General features: G+C 51.3%; 1 protein-coding gene across 1 annotated transcript in view; it reads right to left on the bottom strand.

Annotated features, from left to right (window-relative positions):
* Positions 1-15,975, bottom strand: part of LOC129351696 (disks large homolog 1-like) — a 61,721-nt gene that overhangs the window by 14,934 nt on the left and 30,812 nt on the right. Inside the window, 4 exon segments of the mRNA XM_055020628.1 lie at positions 317-370; positions 1,754-1,849; positions 7,349-7,495; positions 9,442-9,606. Coding sequence (XP_054876603.1) covers positions 317-370; positions 1,754-1,849; positions 7,349-7,495; positions 9,442-9,606 — 462 coding nt within the window.

Here is a 15,975-nt window from a genome sequence, read left to right as displayed (position 1 = left end):
AATCTGTAGCTAGTTTACAGCAGCATGAGATCAACTGAGTCACTGTGGATATTAGCATTAGCATGCTAAATCTAGCAGTAGCATCTAGCTGGACACAAACTTAAAGGACAGAACAAGTAAATTATTCAAATCTGCGTCTCAATTTTAGATTGAAACTTTGAGGATTGACATGATTTGGTTCACTGCTGCATTTGGAAGTCTGCAATAAATCTGAAACTCAGTTGGTGATATTAGCATCAGGGAGCTAACACTAGCGTTAGCAGGCTAATATTAACCAAGGCTGCATTCCGGTTGGTTTGAGCTGACGGAGACTCACGTATGGCGGCGTGTCCAGGCTGTCGGTGTTGACCACCACGGGCGGCGGATTGGCCTGAGGAGAGAACCAACATCAGCACCACCAGAAACTCCACCCCGCCAACGCCAGGCAGACGCTCGCCACGCCTCTTCACGCTGCAGACGCTGCACTTGTGAAGCATGAAGGCTGGAATTAAAGGAACGGGACGCTGCGACGCGGACCGGTGGCCCGCTTCAAACCTCTCCTGATTGGCTGAAACCAGACAGGTTTCTGCAGCAGAAACCGAGCTAAACTCATCAAAACGAGGTGCATGGATGGATGGATGGATGGATGGATGGATGATGATGGTTGGATGCATGGGATGGATGGATGGATGGATGGATGGATGGATGGATGGATGGATGGGTGGATGGATGGGTGGATGGATGGGTGGATGGATGGATGGGTGGATGGATGGATGGATGGATGGATGGATGGATGGATGGATGGATGGATGGATGGATGGATGGATGGATGGGTGGATGGATGGATGGGTGGATGATGGATGGATGGATGGATGGGTGGGTGGATGGATGGATGGATGGATGGGTGGATGGATGGATGGATGGATGGATGGATGATGGATGATGATGGTTGGATGGATGAATGCATGGATGGATGGATGGATGGGTGGATGGATGGATGGATGATGATGGTTGGATGGATGGATGCATGGATGGATGGATGGATGGATGGATGGATGGATGGGTGGATGGATGGGTGGGTGGATGGATGGATGGATGGATGGATGGATGGATGGATGGATGGGTGGATGGATGGATGGATGGGTGGGTGGGTGGATGGATGGATGGATGATGGGTGGATCATCCATCCATCCATCCATGGATGCATGGATGGATGGATGGATGGATGGATGGATGGGTGGATGGATGATGGATGATGATGCAACCATCATCCATCCATCATCCACCCATCCATCCATCCATGGATGCATGGATGGATGGATGGGTGGATGGATGGATGATGGATGATGGATGGATGGATGGATGGATGGATGGATGGATGGATGGATGGATGGATGGATGGGTGGGTGGATGGATGGATGGATGATGGATGGATGGATGGGTGGATGATGGATGGATGGATGGGTGGATGATGGATGGATGAATGGATGGATGATGATGGATGGATGGGTGGGTGGATGGATGGATGATGGATGGATGGATGGATGATGATGATGATGGATGGATGGATGGATGGATGGATGCATGGATGGGTGGATGGATGGATGATGGATGGATGAATGGATGGATGATGATGGATGGATGGATGGATGGATGGGTGGGTGGATGGATGGATGATGGATGATGATGGATGGATGATGATGGATGGATGGATGATGATGGATGGATGAAGCACAGAGACAGAAACAAAAGCGAGGGAAATAAAAAATTAAACCTGTGACGCTGCGGGGATGGTGGAGGTCTCGGCTGGGATTGGAGCGATGGGGATCACAGGGATTATAGAAGAGCAGGGCGGGGCGGCCTCGGCCTGCTGGTGAGGGTCAAAGGTCAGACAAACACAGATGGAGAGCAGGAGGATGGAGTAGAACTGAACTGAAAACAGCTGGAAGTATCAGAGGAATCAACCAATCAGAGGAGGAGTTCCAGAAACTCGTCTGCTGCTCTGAGGATCACCGCCATGCTGCGTGTGTGTTTTGGTGTGTGTGTTGCAGGAACTGCCTCAGCAAATCTAGATGCTCACAAGGTCAAAAGGTCAATGGAACGCCAGAAACCGTAACAACTGGACCAGAACCAGCAACAGAATCTGAGCCACTTTGGTTCTAGAACCTGATCAGTCTGGTCACAACCAGAGAAACATGAGAGCAGACGAACATCATGAATATTAATATGACGGGTCAGAACCGGCAGATGGTCTGACCCGTTTAGTCAGAACCATCTGACCCATTTAGAGTCTTATTCTACTTTCTGTTTTAATCTTATTTCTGAAACTAAAAATCATTCAATGATGTGAATCAGAAGCCGAAGGTCCAAATTTATGCTGTTCAGGTTCAACAAGTGATTCAGCAGAACATGAAGGTCCTCCTTCCTTCCAGCTCTAAACGGACAGAAAACTGAAAAACTAAATCCCAGTTTTCCCTTCAGGATGTTGAACTTCCTGCTGAGCTTCCAGACGTCGGGACGCAGCGAGCCGCGCGGCGCCTCCATCATCGTTACGCAACAGTAAAACCTGACGCAGCAGCTGATGGAAAAACCAGCCGCCGCTAAATTTAGCCGGAACATCGACGGCATTGATCCGGAGCCCTACTTCTGGAACGCCACGGAGCGACGCGCTCCACCGCGGCGCCACGGCCAGGAGAGTGAGCGCTCCTGAAACAGAGAGGATCTCTGTGCTGCAGGGACTGCTGGGAAAGTAAAAACACAAAACCACAGAAAACTCTAAAAACCAAAGAGTGGATCAGACTGAGCAGAAACCATGAATAACTAGTTAGGAAAGCAATCGGTGACTGTAGAAAGGAAAACATCACACTGCAGTCTGACTCGACCGCAGCGCTGATCCAACAGAACCTTGTCAGTCCGGTCCAGAGCTCTGGGACTGAGGCCCGGTGGATCCGGCTGCGCTACCTTGCTGAAGGCGAACGGCGTCCAGCGGACCTCCCCTGCGGCTGTCGGCCATCTTGGCCGTGCTCTTGGCCGGTCTTCTTCACGCTGTCGCGCAGGTTCAGGAAGCGGCTGCGGGCGCGGCAGGAAGCCGGGACTGTGCAGGAGGTGAAGGTGGACAGCGACGCCTGGAGCGGCGGCCGGTTCTGGAGCGGCGGCCGGTTCTGGAGCGGCGGCCGGTTCAGGTTCTGCCTGTGCAGCTCGATGGCGTGCTGCCGCTGCCAGCGGGTGCAGGTGGGCGAGGTACTCCTGGAGAGCCGGGTCCAGCGGGCGCCGCTCCGCCTGCAGGCAGCGGCTGGCGCATCTGATGCGCCGTCATCCTCCTCGGCCGGTTCCTTCAGAACCGGGTCGGAGCGTCTGATCCGGGCCGTCCAGAACCCGTTCTGAGCCGACCTTCCTCGTCTCTCTGCAGCCAGTTAATCAGCAGCGGTGGGGGAGGGCAGCATGAATAATCGATGCGACCCCCTGGGTTCAACAGCAGGATGATGCAGACAGGAAGCTGCAGCCGCTCAGAGCATAGCCCGGTCTGGTTCTGATCCGCCTGGGTCGGGTTCCAGGATCAGAACCTTTCCAACAAAAGCAAAAAAAAAACCCAAAAACAAAACAAACAAACTGCTATCTGGTACTATCAGAACCTTCTGGACTGAAGGAAATCCGTCCTGGCATCAGAACCGGGTCATTGGGTCGAGCTGAACCCGGTTCCAGAATGCCTCATCTAACTTGGTTCTGAAGGTCCACATAAACCGGGTCAAACAGAACCTTTACTGTTCCTGAACGTCTGGTCCGGTGAGGCTGCAGCGCCGCCTGCTGGCAGGTCCGACTCACTGAGCCCAGAACCAGAACACAGCTCCAGTTCTGGTTCCATCTGGTGGACCGGGCCGGATCTGGAAACTCCAGATTCTTATGCATCTGAAGAGAAACCGTCCGGTTCTGACCCAGAAGAAACTGGCTCCAGAACTGAAAAACACTCCAGAACCTCCTATATGAAGGTGAACCGGGCCTGTGACCAGAACCATGGTCCAGTGTTCAGAACCCAGCTGACTGGTTTCAGACCCGGTTATGAATTCTGCTCAGATGGTCCGATGGCTCGGAACCGACCGGCAGATCTAGTAAGAACCAGAACCAGAAACTGGACACGACCTGGTTCTGAAACACAGAGTCAGACCAAACTCCAAGTACAGAACCGTGAGCTCTGAGTTCTGAGAATCGGATCTCCAGATGACGGGTCAGAACCGGCTGATGGTTCTGAGGAGTGTCGACCCGTTTGGAGCCATCTTGTGAAAGAAAAGCAGTAGAACCTCTCTGCTCTGACCCGGTTCTGACCCAGACACGGCCAGGTGAACAGAACCAGACCAGGAGCCGGCTCTGGTCCTGGATGCTGCCCGACCCGGATCAGTTCTGGCCCGACCCGAACCCAAAGATCCAGAACGTTCTGCAGCGGACAGAACCGGACCGGATCCTGGCTCAGAACCGGACCGGATCCTGGCTCAGAACCGGACCGGATCGTGACGCAGCAGGGGGCAGGAACCTACCAGCAGCGGCGGTGCAGCCGCTTCGTCCTCCTCAGGGTCCCCATGATGCGGCGGCCCACCTTCTTGGCGAACCACGCCGAGTTTAGCATGCTGCCGCGGCGTGACGCGGAGCGGCGCGGCGCCTCCTGCTGCGGCGGGCTGCGGGGCGGCAGCGCTGCTGCTGGCGGGACAGCAGTCGATAGGAGGCGGCCTGAGCTCCACCCGGCGCCACCTCCTTCCTCCTTCCTGACACAAACAGGGAGGCTGAGAAGGCGAGCGGAAGCTGCGGCGGCGGCTTCAGGAGGCGCGGCGGAGCGGCGGAGGCGTCCTCCCGCCGGCGGCGGTCATGGCTCTGCAGCGGCTCCTCCGTCTGTCTGAGGCGCAACAACAAACTGCAGGACTGACGGAGGACGTGCAGCGAGCGGCGCCTGAGATCCCTCTGCAGTCTGACAGCATCACCCTCCTCCTCCTCCTCCTCATCCTCCTTCTGTTCCTCCTCCTCCTCCTCCTATTGCTACTCCTCTTCCTCCTCCTGCTGCTCTTCCTCCTCCTCCTCCTCCTCTCAGAGGAGGGCCAATCAGAACTTTTCCGAAGGACAGAAAAAAGGAAACCGGTTTGACGGGAATCTGGGTCCGGAGAATCGCTGAATCATCAGATGAGCTGGGTCAGAACCGGACCGGTTCTGAACTGTTGCAGCTTCTTGCTGCTCACAGAGGAGCTGCTGGTCTCACCACGTTAATGAACTTTGAACCCGCGGATGGTCGGAGGTCAGCTTGGTCGGATCATTCGGTTCGCATCAGAACCGAGCCGGGAACCGAAAGCCGCGCAGAAAAGCGAAGTGGCGCCATCTTGGATTTAACCTTCATTTTACCAGAATAAAAACCTCAATCAGTCCTGGCCAAGAACCGAACCAGGCCGGGTCAGAACCACTCTGGGTCAGAACCAGGCCGGGTCAGAACCACTCTGGGTCAGAACCACTCAGGCTGGTTCAGAACCACTCAGGCTGGGTCAGAACCACTCAGGCTGGGTCAGAACCACTCTGGGTCAGAACCAGGTATGGAGAATGGACCATCATCACAGTTTAGAGGTCAGTAGTCCTCTGGAGGGCCACCAGGGGAGCTATGAGAGCCTCGGGATGTTGGAGAGAAGATGATCTGATTTTGTTTTAATTATAAAATCTGATCTGTTTTTCAATCAATATAAATATGTTTAAAAGTCGTTCTAATAACTGAACTGTATTTTTGATGTCATAATCTTGAACAGTGTATTTATAAAATGTCGTTTATATATTTATATATTTCCCTTTTCAAAGTTTCTGTGGAAACAAACTGCTTTGTAAACAGCCGTGTTCCACTTCAAAATAAGAGCATGAATATAAACATCTAACTACTTGAAGAATTACAGTAATGGGCTCTTTGCACCTGAGCTTCTGCGTTCGGGAAAAACGGCTCAAATGTTTCCCATCTATTGAAAACGGTACTTTACACCAGGTACCTGCACGGCTTTTCCAAGGTAATAATTAATAATGTACATCGATCTGAAGCCCCGACAAGTAAGTCGGAGAAAGGTTTTAAGATGTTCGCCTCATTATACATTCACAGATACAAAGGTGAGTTTTACTTTCTTTAAACTTTGTGGCTAACATTAGCTTTAGCTTATGCTAGTAGGCAATATTCTCGGACATTTTTCTTGTAAAAATCTGCTATTTAAGTATCTAAACATTTCTCATCCAATCTATCAGACAATGTTTGTGCCTTATTTTCAAGAATATTACATGTATTTATTGTTTACGACAATAAACGCTGGGGGGAGGAGGGAGATTACGGTTCAGGCTTTTTGCTTCCAGCCTGACGAAGCACAACGAGCCCAGGCTCATTACGGCGGTGTGTACGGCGGCGTGTACGGGTACAGGCGGATCAGTGGCTCGGCTGTCCGGCTCTGCTGTCTCGTTCCCAAACACTCGCTCTTTCAGGCTGAATACAGAAGCGATTTAATGTTAATAACACAGGACGGCTCCTTTACTGTCGTCTTTAGGCTGAAGAAGCTGATCCGGAGTGAAGTGAAGGCTGCAAACTTTGTTGTGCGGCGTTAGCTTTAGCTGGTAGCTTTAACTGGTAGCGATGAATATTTATAAGCCGTCTTAATTCAGGATCGCTTGGAAATCCATAAAAACTTAAAGTACATAGTATTGTTTTATTTGTGTCTTAAGTATGAGTTTGACTTTTATAGCAGTCATAGTAACTGAAAGCGGAAAAAAGAGCCGCATTTGGGCATGCAGTTGTCGTCAGCGCGGCAGGTGCAAAGAGCCCATTAGCCTGAATGTTAAACTGCATTCAGCTGAAAGGTTTATCCAGAGAAATGTATTTAAGGGAAGCTAAGTGCGGTGGCTAAGGTTAGCTCTGCTATTAGCATATTAGCAGAACAATGATGATGAGAATAGGTTTGATAGCTAAAGAGTCAGAACACAGGACCTGAGATGATCAGATTTAATTATTCCTACATGATTCCAAACGTTTCCAAATGACATCCTGACATTCCAGGTGAGCTTCAACATCATTTCCTGTCCAGTCTGAGGTCAACATCCCATCCAGAACCGCTGGTTCCGGTCCGGGTCAGAGCCATGGTCCAATCAAAGAGCTTTCAGGAAACCCGGATTTTAAATCGACCCAGTGAGGAAACATCAAGGAAAACGATTCTGGACCCGACTGAAAGAACGTTCAGGAACACACGGTTCTGGTCGGACCCGGTTCTATTTCTAAACCTGTTCTGCTTGGATTTTATGTTAATGGGCAGCAAAGGGGGTTGGGGGTATCACCTGTATCAGTGGGGGCAGGGGGAGTTACCTGTATAGGGGGAGTTACCTGTATAGGGGGGTAGGGGTTGGACGAGCAGGAGGGGAGGGGGCTGTCCTCTCCGTGGGTAGAGGGTGGAGGGCGTGGGGGAGGGAGCTCCGGGGGGAAGAGTCCTAACGACGAGGAGCCGTCCAGGAGGAACTCCAGAGACGCTACCTGGAGGACAACAGGGGGGGAGGGCAACAGCTGAGACTGGACCGGTTCTGGACCTCCTCCAGGAGAACCAGACAGAACCAAACAGATCCTTCTCTGCCAGCTGGGTTTCCTCGTGCACAGACCCAAACCCTGGGTTCTGAACCGGCAGGGTCCACTAAGGAGAACACCCCGGTTCTGGACCGGGTTCTGGACCAGGGGGAGGCAGTCTGGGAATGTTTCAGGAACCTCTGAGCTTCTGGGCCCTGAACACGGCCAGAACTTTAACAGGAGGTCCGATTTGTCCCAGAGGACATGATGATCTCAGCATGGAGGCTTCAGCTACAACCACTGGGGGGCGCCAGAGGACAAGCTAGTGATCAGAACCAGAATATGGTTTGGGTCTGTGCACCTGAAGAAAGCGGGTCGCTGTCAGGAGGAACAGGAAGTTCAGAAACAGAAACCACAGAAGAAGAGTGAGACACATGGAGGGACAGAGAGCAGCTGACAGGACTAGACTGGACCAGACCGGACCACTGAGCAATGAGGTTCTGAAACGAGTCACATCATAAGAAGCGCAGCATGCTGACGGTTCTGGTCCGATCCAGAAGGCAGACCGGTACCAGCCAGGTTGGTTTTTAATGATGTGACGATACAGATGGGACCGGAGACACTGAGCAGACGAGACATGATCAGAACCCAATACAGCAAACAGAACCATCAGAACCGTCTCAGCTGGGTCTCGTTCTGAGTCCGATCAAACCCAGATGGATCAGAGCTTCAGAACCAGAAACACATCAGGGTCCAACAGGACCAGCCATCACCGCTGCTCCCCGAATAGGAAGTGACCCTGAGTCCTGTCTAAACTCCCTCAGACTGAAACATGAAGCAGCAGAACATTATGTCCAGGTCAGAGGTCAGAGGTCGCGCTGCGGTATTCCAGCTTCCCAGCAGGAAGCAACGACTTGACTCACCAGATCCTCAAGATGAACCATTTTCTGATGCCTGCTCTGGATTTATGGATTTTATGGATATATTCTGATCTAGTGACGTTTCATTTCCAGACGACATTAAACCAAAGTCACTCTGGTTACAGATGTCCAAAGTAGGATGACCTGGACTACACCTGGATGAACTGGACTATATCTGGATGAACTGGTCTACACCTGGATGAACTGGACTACACCTGGATGACATGGACTACACCTGGACTACACCTGGATGAACTGGACTATATCTGGATGAACTGGACTACCCTGGACCACACCTGGACTACACCTGGATGAACTGGACTATATCTGGATGAACTGGACTACCCTGGACCACACCTGGACTACACCTGGATGAACTGGACTATATCTGGATGAACTGGACTACCCTGGACCACACCTGGACTACACCTGGACTACACCTGGATGAACTGGACTATATCTGGATGAACTGGACTATATCTGGATGAACTGGACTACACCTGGATGAACTGGACTATATCTGGATGAACTGGACTACACCTGGACTACACCTGGATGAACTGGCAGCAGAGACAGAAACATCCTCCATCCTCCTCTGATTGGGTGATGGCTAAGCCCTCAGTTGCAGTCAGGAGGTCAGAGGTCACTGGAGGAGCTCCAGCTGATGAAGGTCAGGGGGCAACAGGAACATGAACAGGTAAACACATCCAGCATGAGCAACGGATGGACAGAGAGACAGGAAGAAAAGAAACTCCTGATCTGAACCTGCAGGCCTCATGGTTAAGGATCCGGATCCAAATAGATCATAACTGGCTCTCAAACTAAAGTGGATCAAGTCTGGATTTGGATCCAGATTTGGATCCAAATCTGCATCTCAGAGAGCTGCTGTTATGAGCCCTGTAGACCAGAGAATCGGGATCTGGATCAGATCGGGATCCGGATCAGATCGGGATCCGGATCAGCTTTAGCACAGATTAAGTATTAGGCTCCGCCCCCTACCTTCATAGGTGAGATGTGGGCGTGCGTGACATATCCGTGGACGTTCTCGATCTGATTGAGGTTCTTCTCGGCGACCTGGACCAGCTCTGGCCCGGCCCCCTCCTCCGTGAGGGGTGGGGGGCTCTGGTCCTGGGGGGACGAGTCCTCATCGTGGTGCCGGTACTTCTGGGGAGGACAGGAAGGAAAGCGGGTCAGTGAGCCCCAAGTTCTGACTGTCAGGCTTCAGCAGAACCTGCAGCAACCAGAACTGGCCGCAATCAAGATGAACTGAACCCGAACCGCTCGGTTCTGACAACCAAAAGATGGGATGAATGGAACTGATCCGTTTAAAGTCAGGGGAATATCTATGCTAACTGGTTGGTTCTGACAGAACCAAACAGAACTGGCAACACGGTGACGGGATGAACCAGCATCCAGGAGACTGGTTAAACTGGACCAGTTCACCTCTGACCCAAACGGTTCCAATTCGACTGAACACTATTGATTTAAGATAGATATCTTTATAGATCAATAATCCTCAGAGGAAGATGAAGCAGCTGGAGCATGAAGAAACAGAAACACTCAGTATTAAATGAGATTTAAGAGAAAAATTATTGGTAACACTTTATTGGATAGGTTGTGAATAAACCTGTCATGAAGCACCATAAACATGTCAAAACACCATCATAACATCGTCATAAACATGTCATAACACCGCCATCAACATGTCATAACACCGTCATCAACACGTCATAACACCGTCATCAACATGTCATGACACCATCATCAACATGTCATGACACCATCATCAACATGTCATGACACCATCATCAACATGTCATGACACCATCATCAACATGTCATGACACCATCAACATGTCATGACACCATCATCAACATGTCATGACACCATCATCAACATGTCATGACACCATCATCAACATGTCATAACACCGTCATCAACATGTCATAACACCATCATCAACATGTCATAACACCGTCATCAACATGTCATAACACCGTCATCAACATGTCATAACACCGTCATCAACATCGTCATAAACATGTCATAACACCGTCATCAACATGTCATAACACCATCATCAACATGTCATAACACCGTCATCAACATGTCATAACACCGTCATCAACATGTCATAACACCGTCATCAACATCGTCATAAACATGTCATGACACCGTCATCAACATGTCATAACACCATCATCAACATGTCATAACACCGTCATCAACATGTCATGACACGGTCATGAAGATGAGTTATGTCTTCATAAATATTTTTGACTGTTTTCAAAGTGTCATTCGGTAAATCATGACACTTTTAATACAAAGTTGACTTTATTCAAAATGTCTGACATCTTGACATTAACCAAGAAATCATGATCTGACAAATTTGTAATAAAAGTATTACAGATTAAACTTTAAAAATTATGTAAATTTATCTGTAATATTACATTGCTCTGCCATTTTGTCTAGTCTTAAATTTCTTAATTTAATTGATCCTAAAGTTTCACAGCAAGATGTTAACCAGTAACTTATGAACTTGAATTTGAAACATTATTTGAGGCTGTTTTTGGTGCAGTACACCATTTCCACCAGTGAGAGGCAGCAGTGCACGAACAGGCGTGCAGTGTGCTGGTGAAGAAGAACTCAAGTTATAACGGCCAGACCTTCTGTTTAAAGAGAAGCAGAAGTTTGAGACCTAATACATATGAGGTATGTGTCTTATTAACTTTACATTTTCTTTGAGAGAATAACATTAACTATGTTCCTTCTTTTTAATGTTAATTATAAGCAATTCAAGCCAATTGCTACCTGCTGCCCACTATGAGAAAGTCCAGAAGAGATTCACCCAGTTTGAATTCATGAAAAGCCTTTTCCCCAAGATCAACACTGACCACCACCATCTCAACAACAGCTACAATTTCTGAGCCTTTCCAGCACTTTACAGACCTGCTTCCTGGACATGGAGACAAGAAGATGATTCTCTCTGCTAAATTAACTGAATAGATCATTTATTTAAATGATCCAGACATCATTTAAATAAATGAGGTGAACAGGTCAGGTGAACCTCTTCATTGACAGTCAGCAGGTCAGTGAACGCCTCACAGAAAACCCGACAGTCAGCAGGTCAGTGAACGCCTCACAGAAAACCCGACAGTCAGCAGGTCAGTGAACGCCTCACAGAAAACCCGACAGTCAGCAGGTCTGTGAAAGCAGCGCAGGGAGAACTGGGTTCTTGGTGGAACCAAGCAGAACTAATGGAGTAGTGGGAGATCCAGGCTCTGACACACACCTCCTTCTCTTCCTCCTCTTCCTCGCTGCTATAAATAGGAGCAGCAGAGAAACGAGGAAGAGGAGGAGGAAGACGAAGCTGACCGGAACAGAACCAGCAGAACCCTCTGGTATCTGGGTTCAGTTCTGTTGCTCTGAGCCGGAGCAGAACCTCCATGTTGGTACCAACCATTACCAGCAGAACTCCACATCCCAGGCAAGGTTCTGGACTTTGACTAAACCACTGAAGAACTGCAACTCTGGTTCTTTTCTTTTCCAGTCAGTCTGTTCTGGTTCTGCTGATGACCCGGTGTGGACCCAACTTCCCGGCCCACAGCATGAACCCTCCACCACTGTGACGGACAGCCGGGGAGCTTCATCTGAACTGGGTTCTGGTTCTGGTCCCATTGGTCCCAGAGCTCTGGAGCTTCATCCAGTCTGGCGGCCATCTTGTTTCTAGAGAACAGGTTTTGTCCTTCAACCCTTGAAAGCAGCCATGCAGACTCAGAATTCTGACCTTTGACCCCTGGCAGTCAGAGATGGAGCTCAGGTCTCTGCAGCAACGATCCGTGAAGCGCCCGCCCCAGTCGATCTGGCTGATCAATCAGGCTAATTAAGAGGAGTGGAGCCTTTACTACCAATCTGCAGTCAGAACCAAGCTGAGAGCCATCGGGTCGGTTCTGCTGCTGAACAGAACCAGGTCCAACCAGAGAACCTCCACACAGGATTCAACATTTTATTCCTTGCTGACCTCTGAACTCTTGAAGTATTAAAGGTCACCTATTTCCTTGCTCCAACAGGTTAGCATAGATCTATGGGCTACAGAATGTGTTCAGTTCATCAGATTTTATTCTGCCTGTTGATCTTTCAGGAAGACGTCTTAGAGTCGCTGTCTCTTTAAATCCAAATGAGCTGCTGCTGCTGGCCACGCCTCCCATCTCATCGCAAACAGATGTGCAACGATGCAACTGTGTATCCTTGAAAAGCAGAACTGGAGCCTCCTGCACAATCAACCAGAATGCAGCAAGTGGTTTCTGGATGGTAAGTCAGTAACAGAACTCCTGTCTTTTCCAGCAGCCATTGCGCAGCTCTGCTGTTGCTGGTGACGGCCTGGGCTTCGCTGAACCGACTGATGTTGTTCAGAACTTTTGTTTCTTGTCTCAATCTGGAACAGAAACTGAAACCAGGAAACAGAGGGCTGCAGATCAGCTGGTGTGATTTGTTTAGATGATGACATGATAATTTAATATCACAACGTTTATCACAATACAGATTTATTTCAGTTTAATTCATTAATCTGATCAATATGATCACATATCAATTCATATCAAAACCAAAGGACAGAATTTTACTGATTTATTCCTGAGCTCTTACAGGAATGAAATAAAAAGTTCAACATTTCTAACGTGATCGGGCTGTTAATCATTTAATCATCACCTACAGCTGACCTGAGGTCACAGGTCATCCAGTCTCCAACAGAACCAGAACATCATCCTGATTTCATGTTGTTTTGATTTCTGCGAGACGGATCGTTCACAAAGCATCATGGGTAATGAAGCTCCTCCAGGACTCTGTTGTTGTTTCCTGTGGAGCACATGGACCTCACACATGCACCGCCACGCCTGCCGTCGTCGGCCAATCACAGTGTGGCCCTGCAGCCCAGCTGGCCTCTGATTGGTCGGCTCACAAAGGGAGAAGCGACAGGCAGCTTCACTGGCCAATCAGGAGACGGCAGGTTTAAATACGAGGTTTTATTCCCTGAGCTGAGTCTGACAGGTGCAGGACAGGAAGCAGGTCGGGAATCTGTAGGATGTTCCGGGTCGGAGGTTCTGCTGAGGCCCGGATCGCCGTGGCGCCGCGTTCCGTTACATAACAACAACAGAACCGGGTCAGCATCAGAACACGCTGTTCCACATCGCTTCTGTTATGAAGGAGGAGCGTCTCCAGAAAACAAGCATCGACCCGGGCTCAGGTCAAAGGTCACTGGCCCGTTTAGGGTCCAGTTCACTGATTTATTCCAGCTGTTCCCAAAACCAACTGACTGGATGGAGGAGGTTCTCCTGCAGATCCGGGCCCTGGTCCAGAACCGCCAGCAGAACCGGTCCGGTTCTGGCTCTGGATGTCCTGCAAGACGAGTCTGGATGAGGAACAGAACCCAACCGGACCGGACCGCAGCTGGTTGTCCGGTCCAGATCCAGGAAAAACAGAACCAGAACCTTTAGGATCCTGGAAACATCCAGAGAAGTCTGAGGGGTGCCAAGTTCTCCAGAACCGGACCTGCTGGGCCCTCTGGACTGAGACCCGGTTTATAACTGTTACTCATAGACAGAACCAGGACAGAACCAAACCTGACCAAGACCCGGACCCAAACCGCACCCAGAACCAAATGACTGTGACCAAGCAGGACCTGGAACAAACAGGACTCTGATCCAGAACCGAACGTGGACACACCGGACCGGGCCGTGTCCAGACCGGCCGTGTCCGGACCGGACCGGGCCGTGTCTGGACCGGACCGGACCGGGCGGTGTCCAGACCGGACGGGCGGTGTCCAGACCGGGCCAGGCCGTGTCCAGACCGGCCGTGTCCAGACCGGCCGTGTCCTGACCCACCTTGCAGCCGAACATGAGGGAGATGGTGCTGCTGCTGCAGGCCACCTTGCAGTGGCAGAGCATCGGGGAGAAGCACTCTCCCCTGCCGGACCCGGGGGACTCGGCGCCGGGACATCGGGCCGCCAGCCGGCTCCTTCTGGAGCGCCGCCGGCTCCTCGCGCGCCGCCGGCCGCTGCCGTTGCTGCTGCCGCCGGCCGAGCTCCCCCCCCCCCCTTCCTCCTGCCTCTCCTCCTCCTCCTCCGCTGCTGCTGCTGCTGCTGCTGCTCCCTGCTCTCACCATCCGCCCTCATTCCTGGCGTCGCTGCATGGCGGCGGGGAGGAAACGACCCCCAGAGCTCTTCCTGCATCCAGGGAGAGCCCCCCCAGGATGAGCGGGGTGTTCTCTGCTCTCAGGCTGCGGCTCGGCTCCCTCCGTCTCCGCGCCGCGCCGTCCTCCTCTCTGAGCGGTGAAGAGCGCTCCGGCGTCTGCGTGAAGCTCTGCTCTGTGGGGGCTGAGCGGGGGGAGGGGCGGGGCGGCAGAGGCTGGTCACATGACGCGTCGGGAACGAGGCGCGAGGGGGGTGTATCCTGAGGCGAGGTAGAGCGATGTAGGACAGAGGAAGAGAGGAAGAAATGGCGATGAAGGCTGGAGGTGAGGAAGAGGAGGATCTCAGGAACTTTCGACTCTTAGCGTTCGGTCCGGTTCGGTCCACCGAGGAGACGGACCACCTCCATCTGAACCTCACCAACACCAGCGGCTCTGATTTCCTGCAAAGTTCTGACCCAGCAACGCTACAGGAAGTGAGCCTCCGGTTCTGTTGGACCGATCAACCGGGTTGGGTTCTGTTTTTCTGCTTCTCTGTCAGACCAAAACCGGGACAGGACCGGCCCAAAATGGACCGGCTATACTGGACCACAGCAGAACTTTCTGAAGGTTCTGTCCATCAGTCATTTGGACCCACAAGCTTTTGTCTCTGTGCGCGGTCCGGCGTCGTCGGAGTGACCCCATGTGAGCTTTTAAAAGTCTTTATGTGTAGTTTCGGGAACTGACGGTCTGACGGGTCGACGCTTCGCTGCCTGGCTCCAAACCACAGCAAGATTAAAACACAATGAACTGCAAACGATTTGGACATGAACCAATCACTCATTCACACACAAACAGGCTGACCAATCAGCATTCAGGGGCGGTGCTTCCTCCTCAGATTTAAAGAAGCATCTAGAAGTGGCAGATCCTTGGGGGAGGGGCTACCCCTGGAAGGGGGCGGGGCTAAGCGTCCCGAGGCATCGATTATTCCAACTAGAAACCAAACTGAGCCTCAAGAGGACAACAAGATCCAAACTGGGATTGAATAAAACCCTAATGATGTGTTGCTCTCTGGCACCACCATCTGACCGGAGGTGTTACTGCTCCTGCACACCCAGAGGCCGGCTCCATGGATTACTGCGCAGGTAGAGGAATGGACTGGATCTCAGAGGGACTGGGTCGGGAGCGGATCCGGACCGGGTTGGGAGCGGATCTGGACCGTTTCAGGAGCGGATCTGGACCGTTTCAGGAGCGGATCCGGACCGGGTCGGGAGCGATCCGGACGGGTCGGGAGCAGATCCGGACCGTTTCAGGAGCGGATCCGGACCGGGTCGGGAGCGGATCCGGACGGGTCGGGAGCAGATCCGGAC

Source organism: Poeciliopsis prolifica, unplaced genomic scaffold, assembly GCF_027474105.1.
Source record: "Poeciliopsis prolifica strain line A6 unplaced genomic scaffold, Auburn_PproV2 SCAFFOLD069, whole genome shotgun sequence".
Taxonomy (NCBI): domain Eukaryota; kingdom Metazoa; phylum Chordata; class Actinopteri; order Cyprinodontiformes; family Poeciliidae; genus Poeciliopsis; species Poeciliopsis prolifica.
This window is presented reverse-complemented; position numbering and strand designations above follow the sequence as displayed.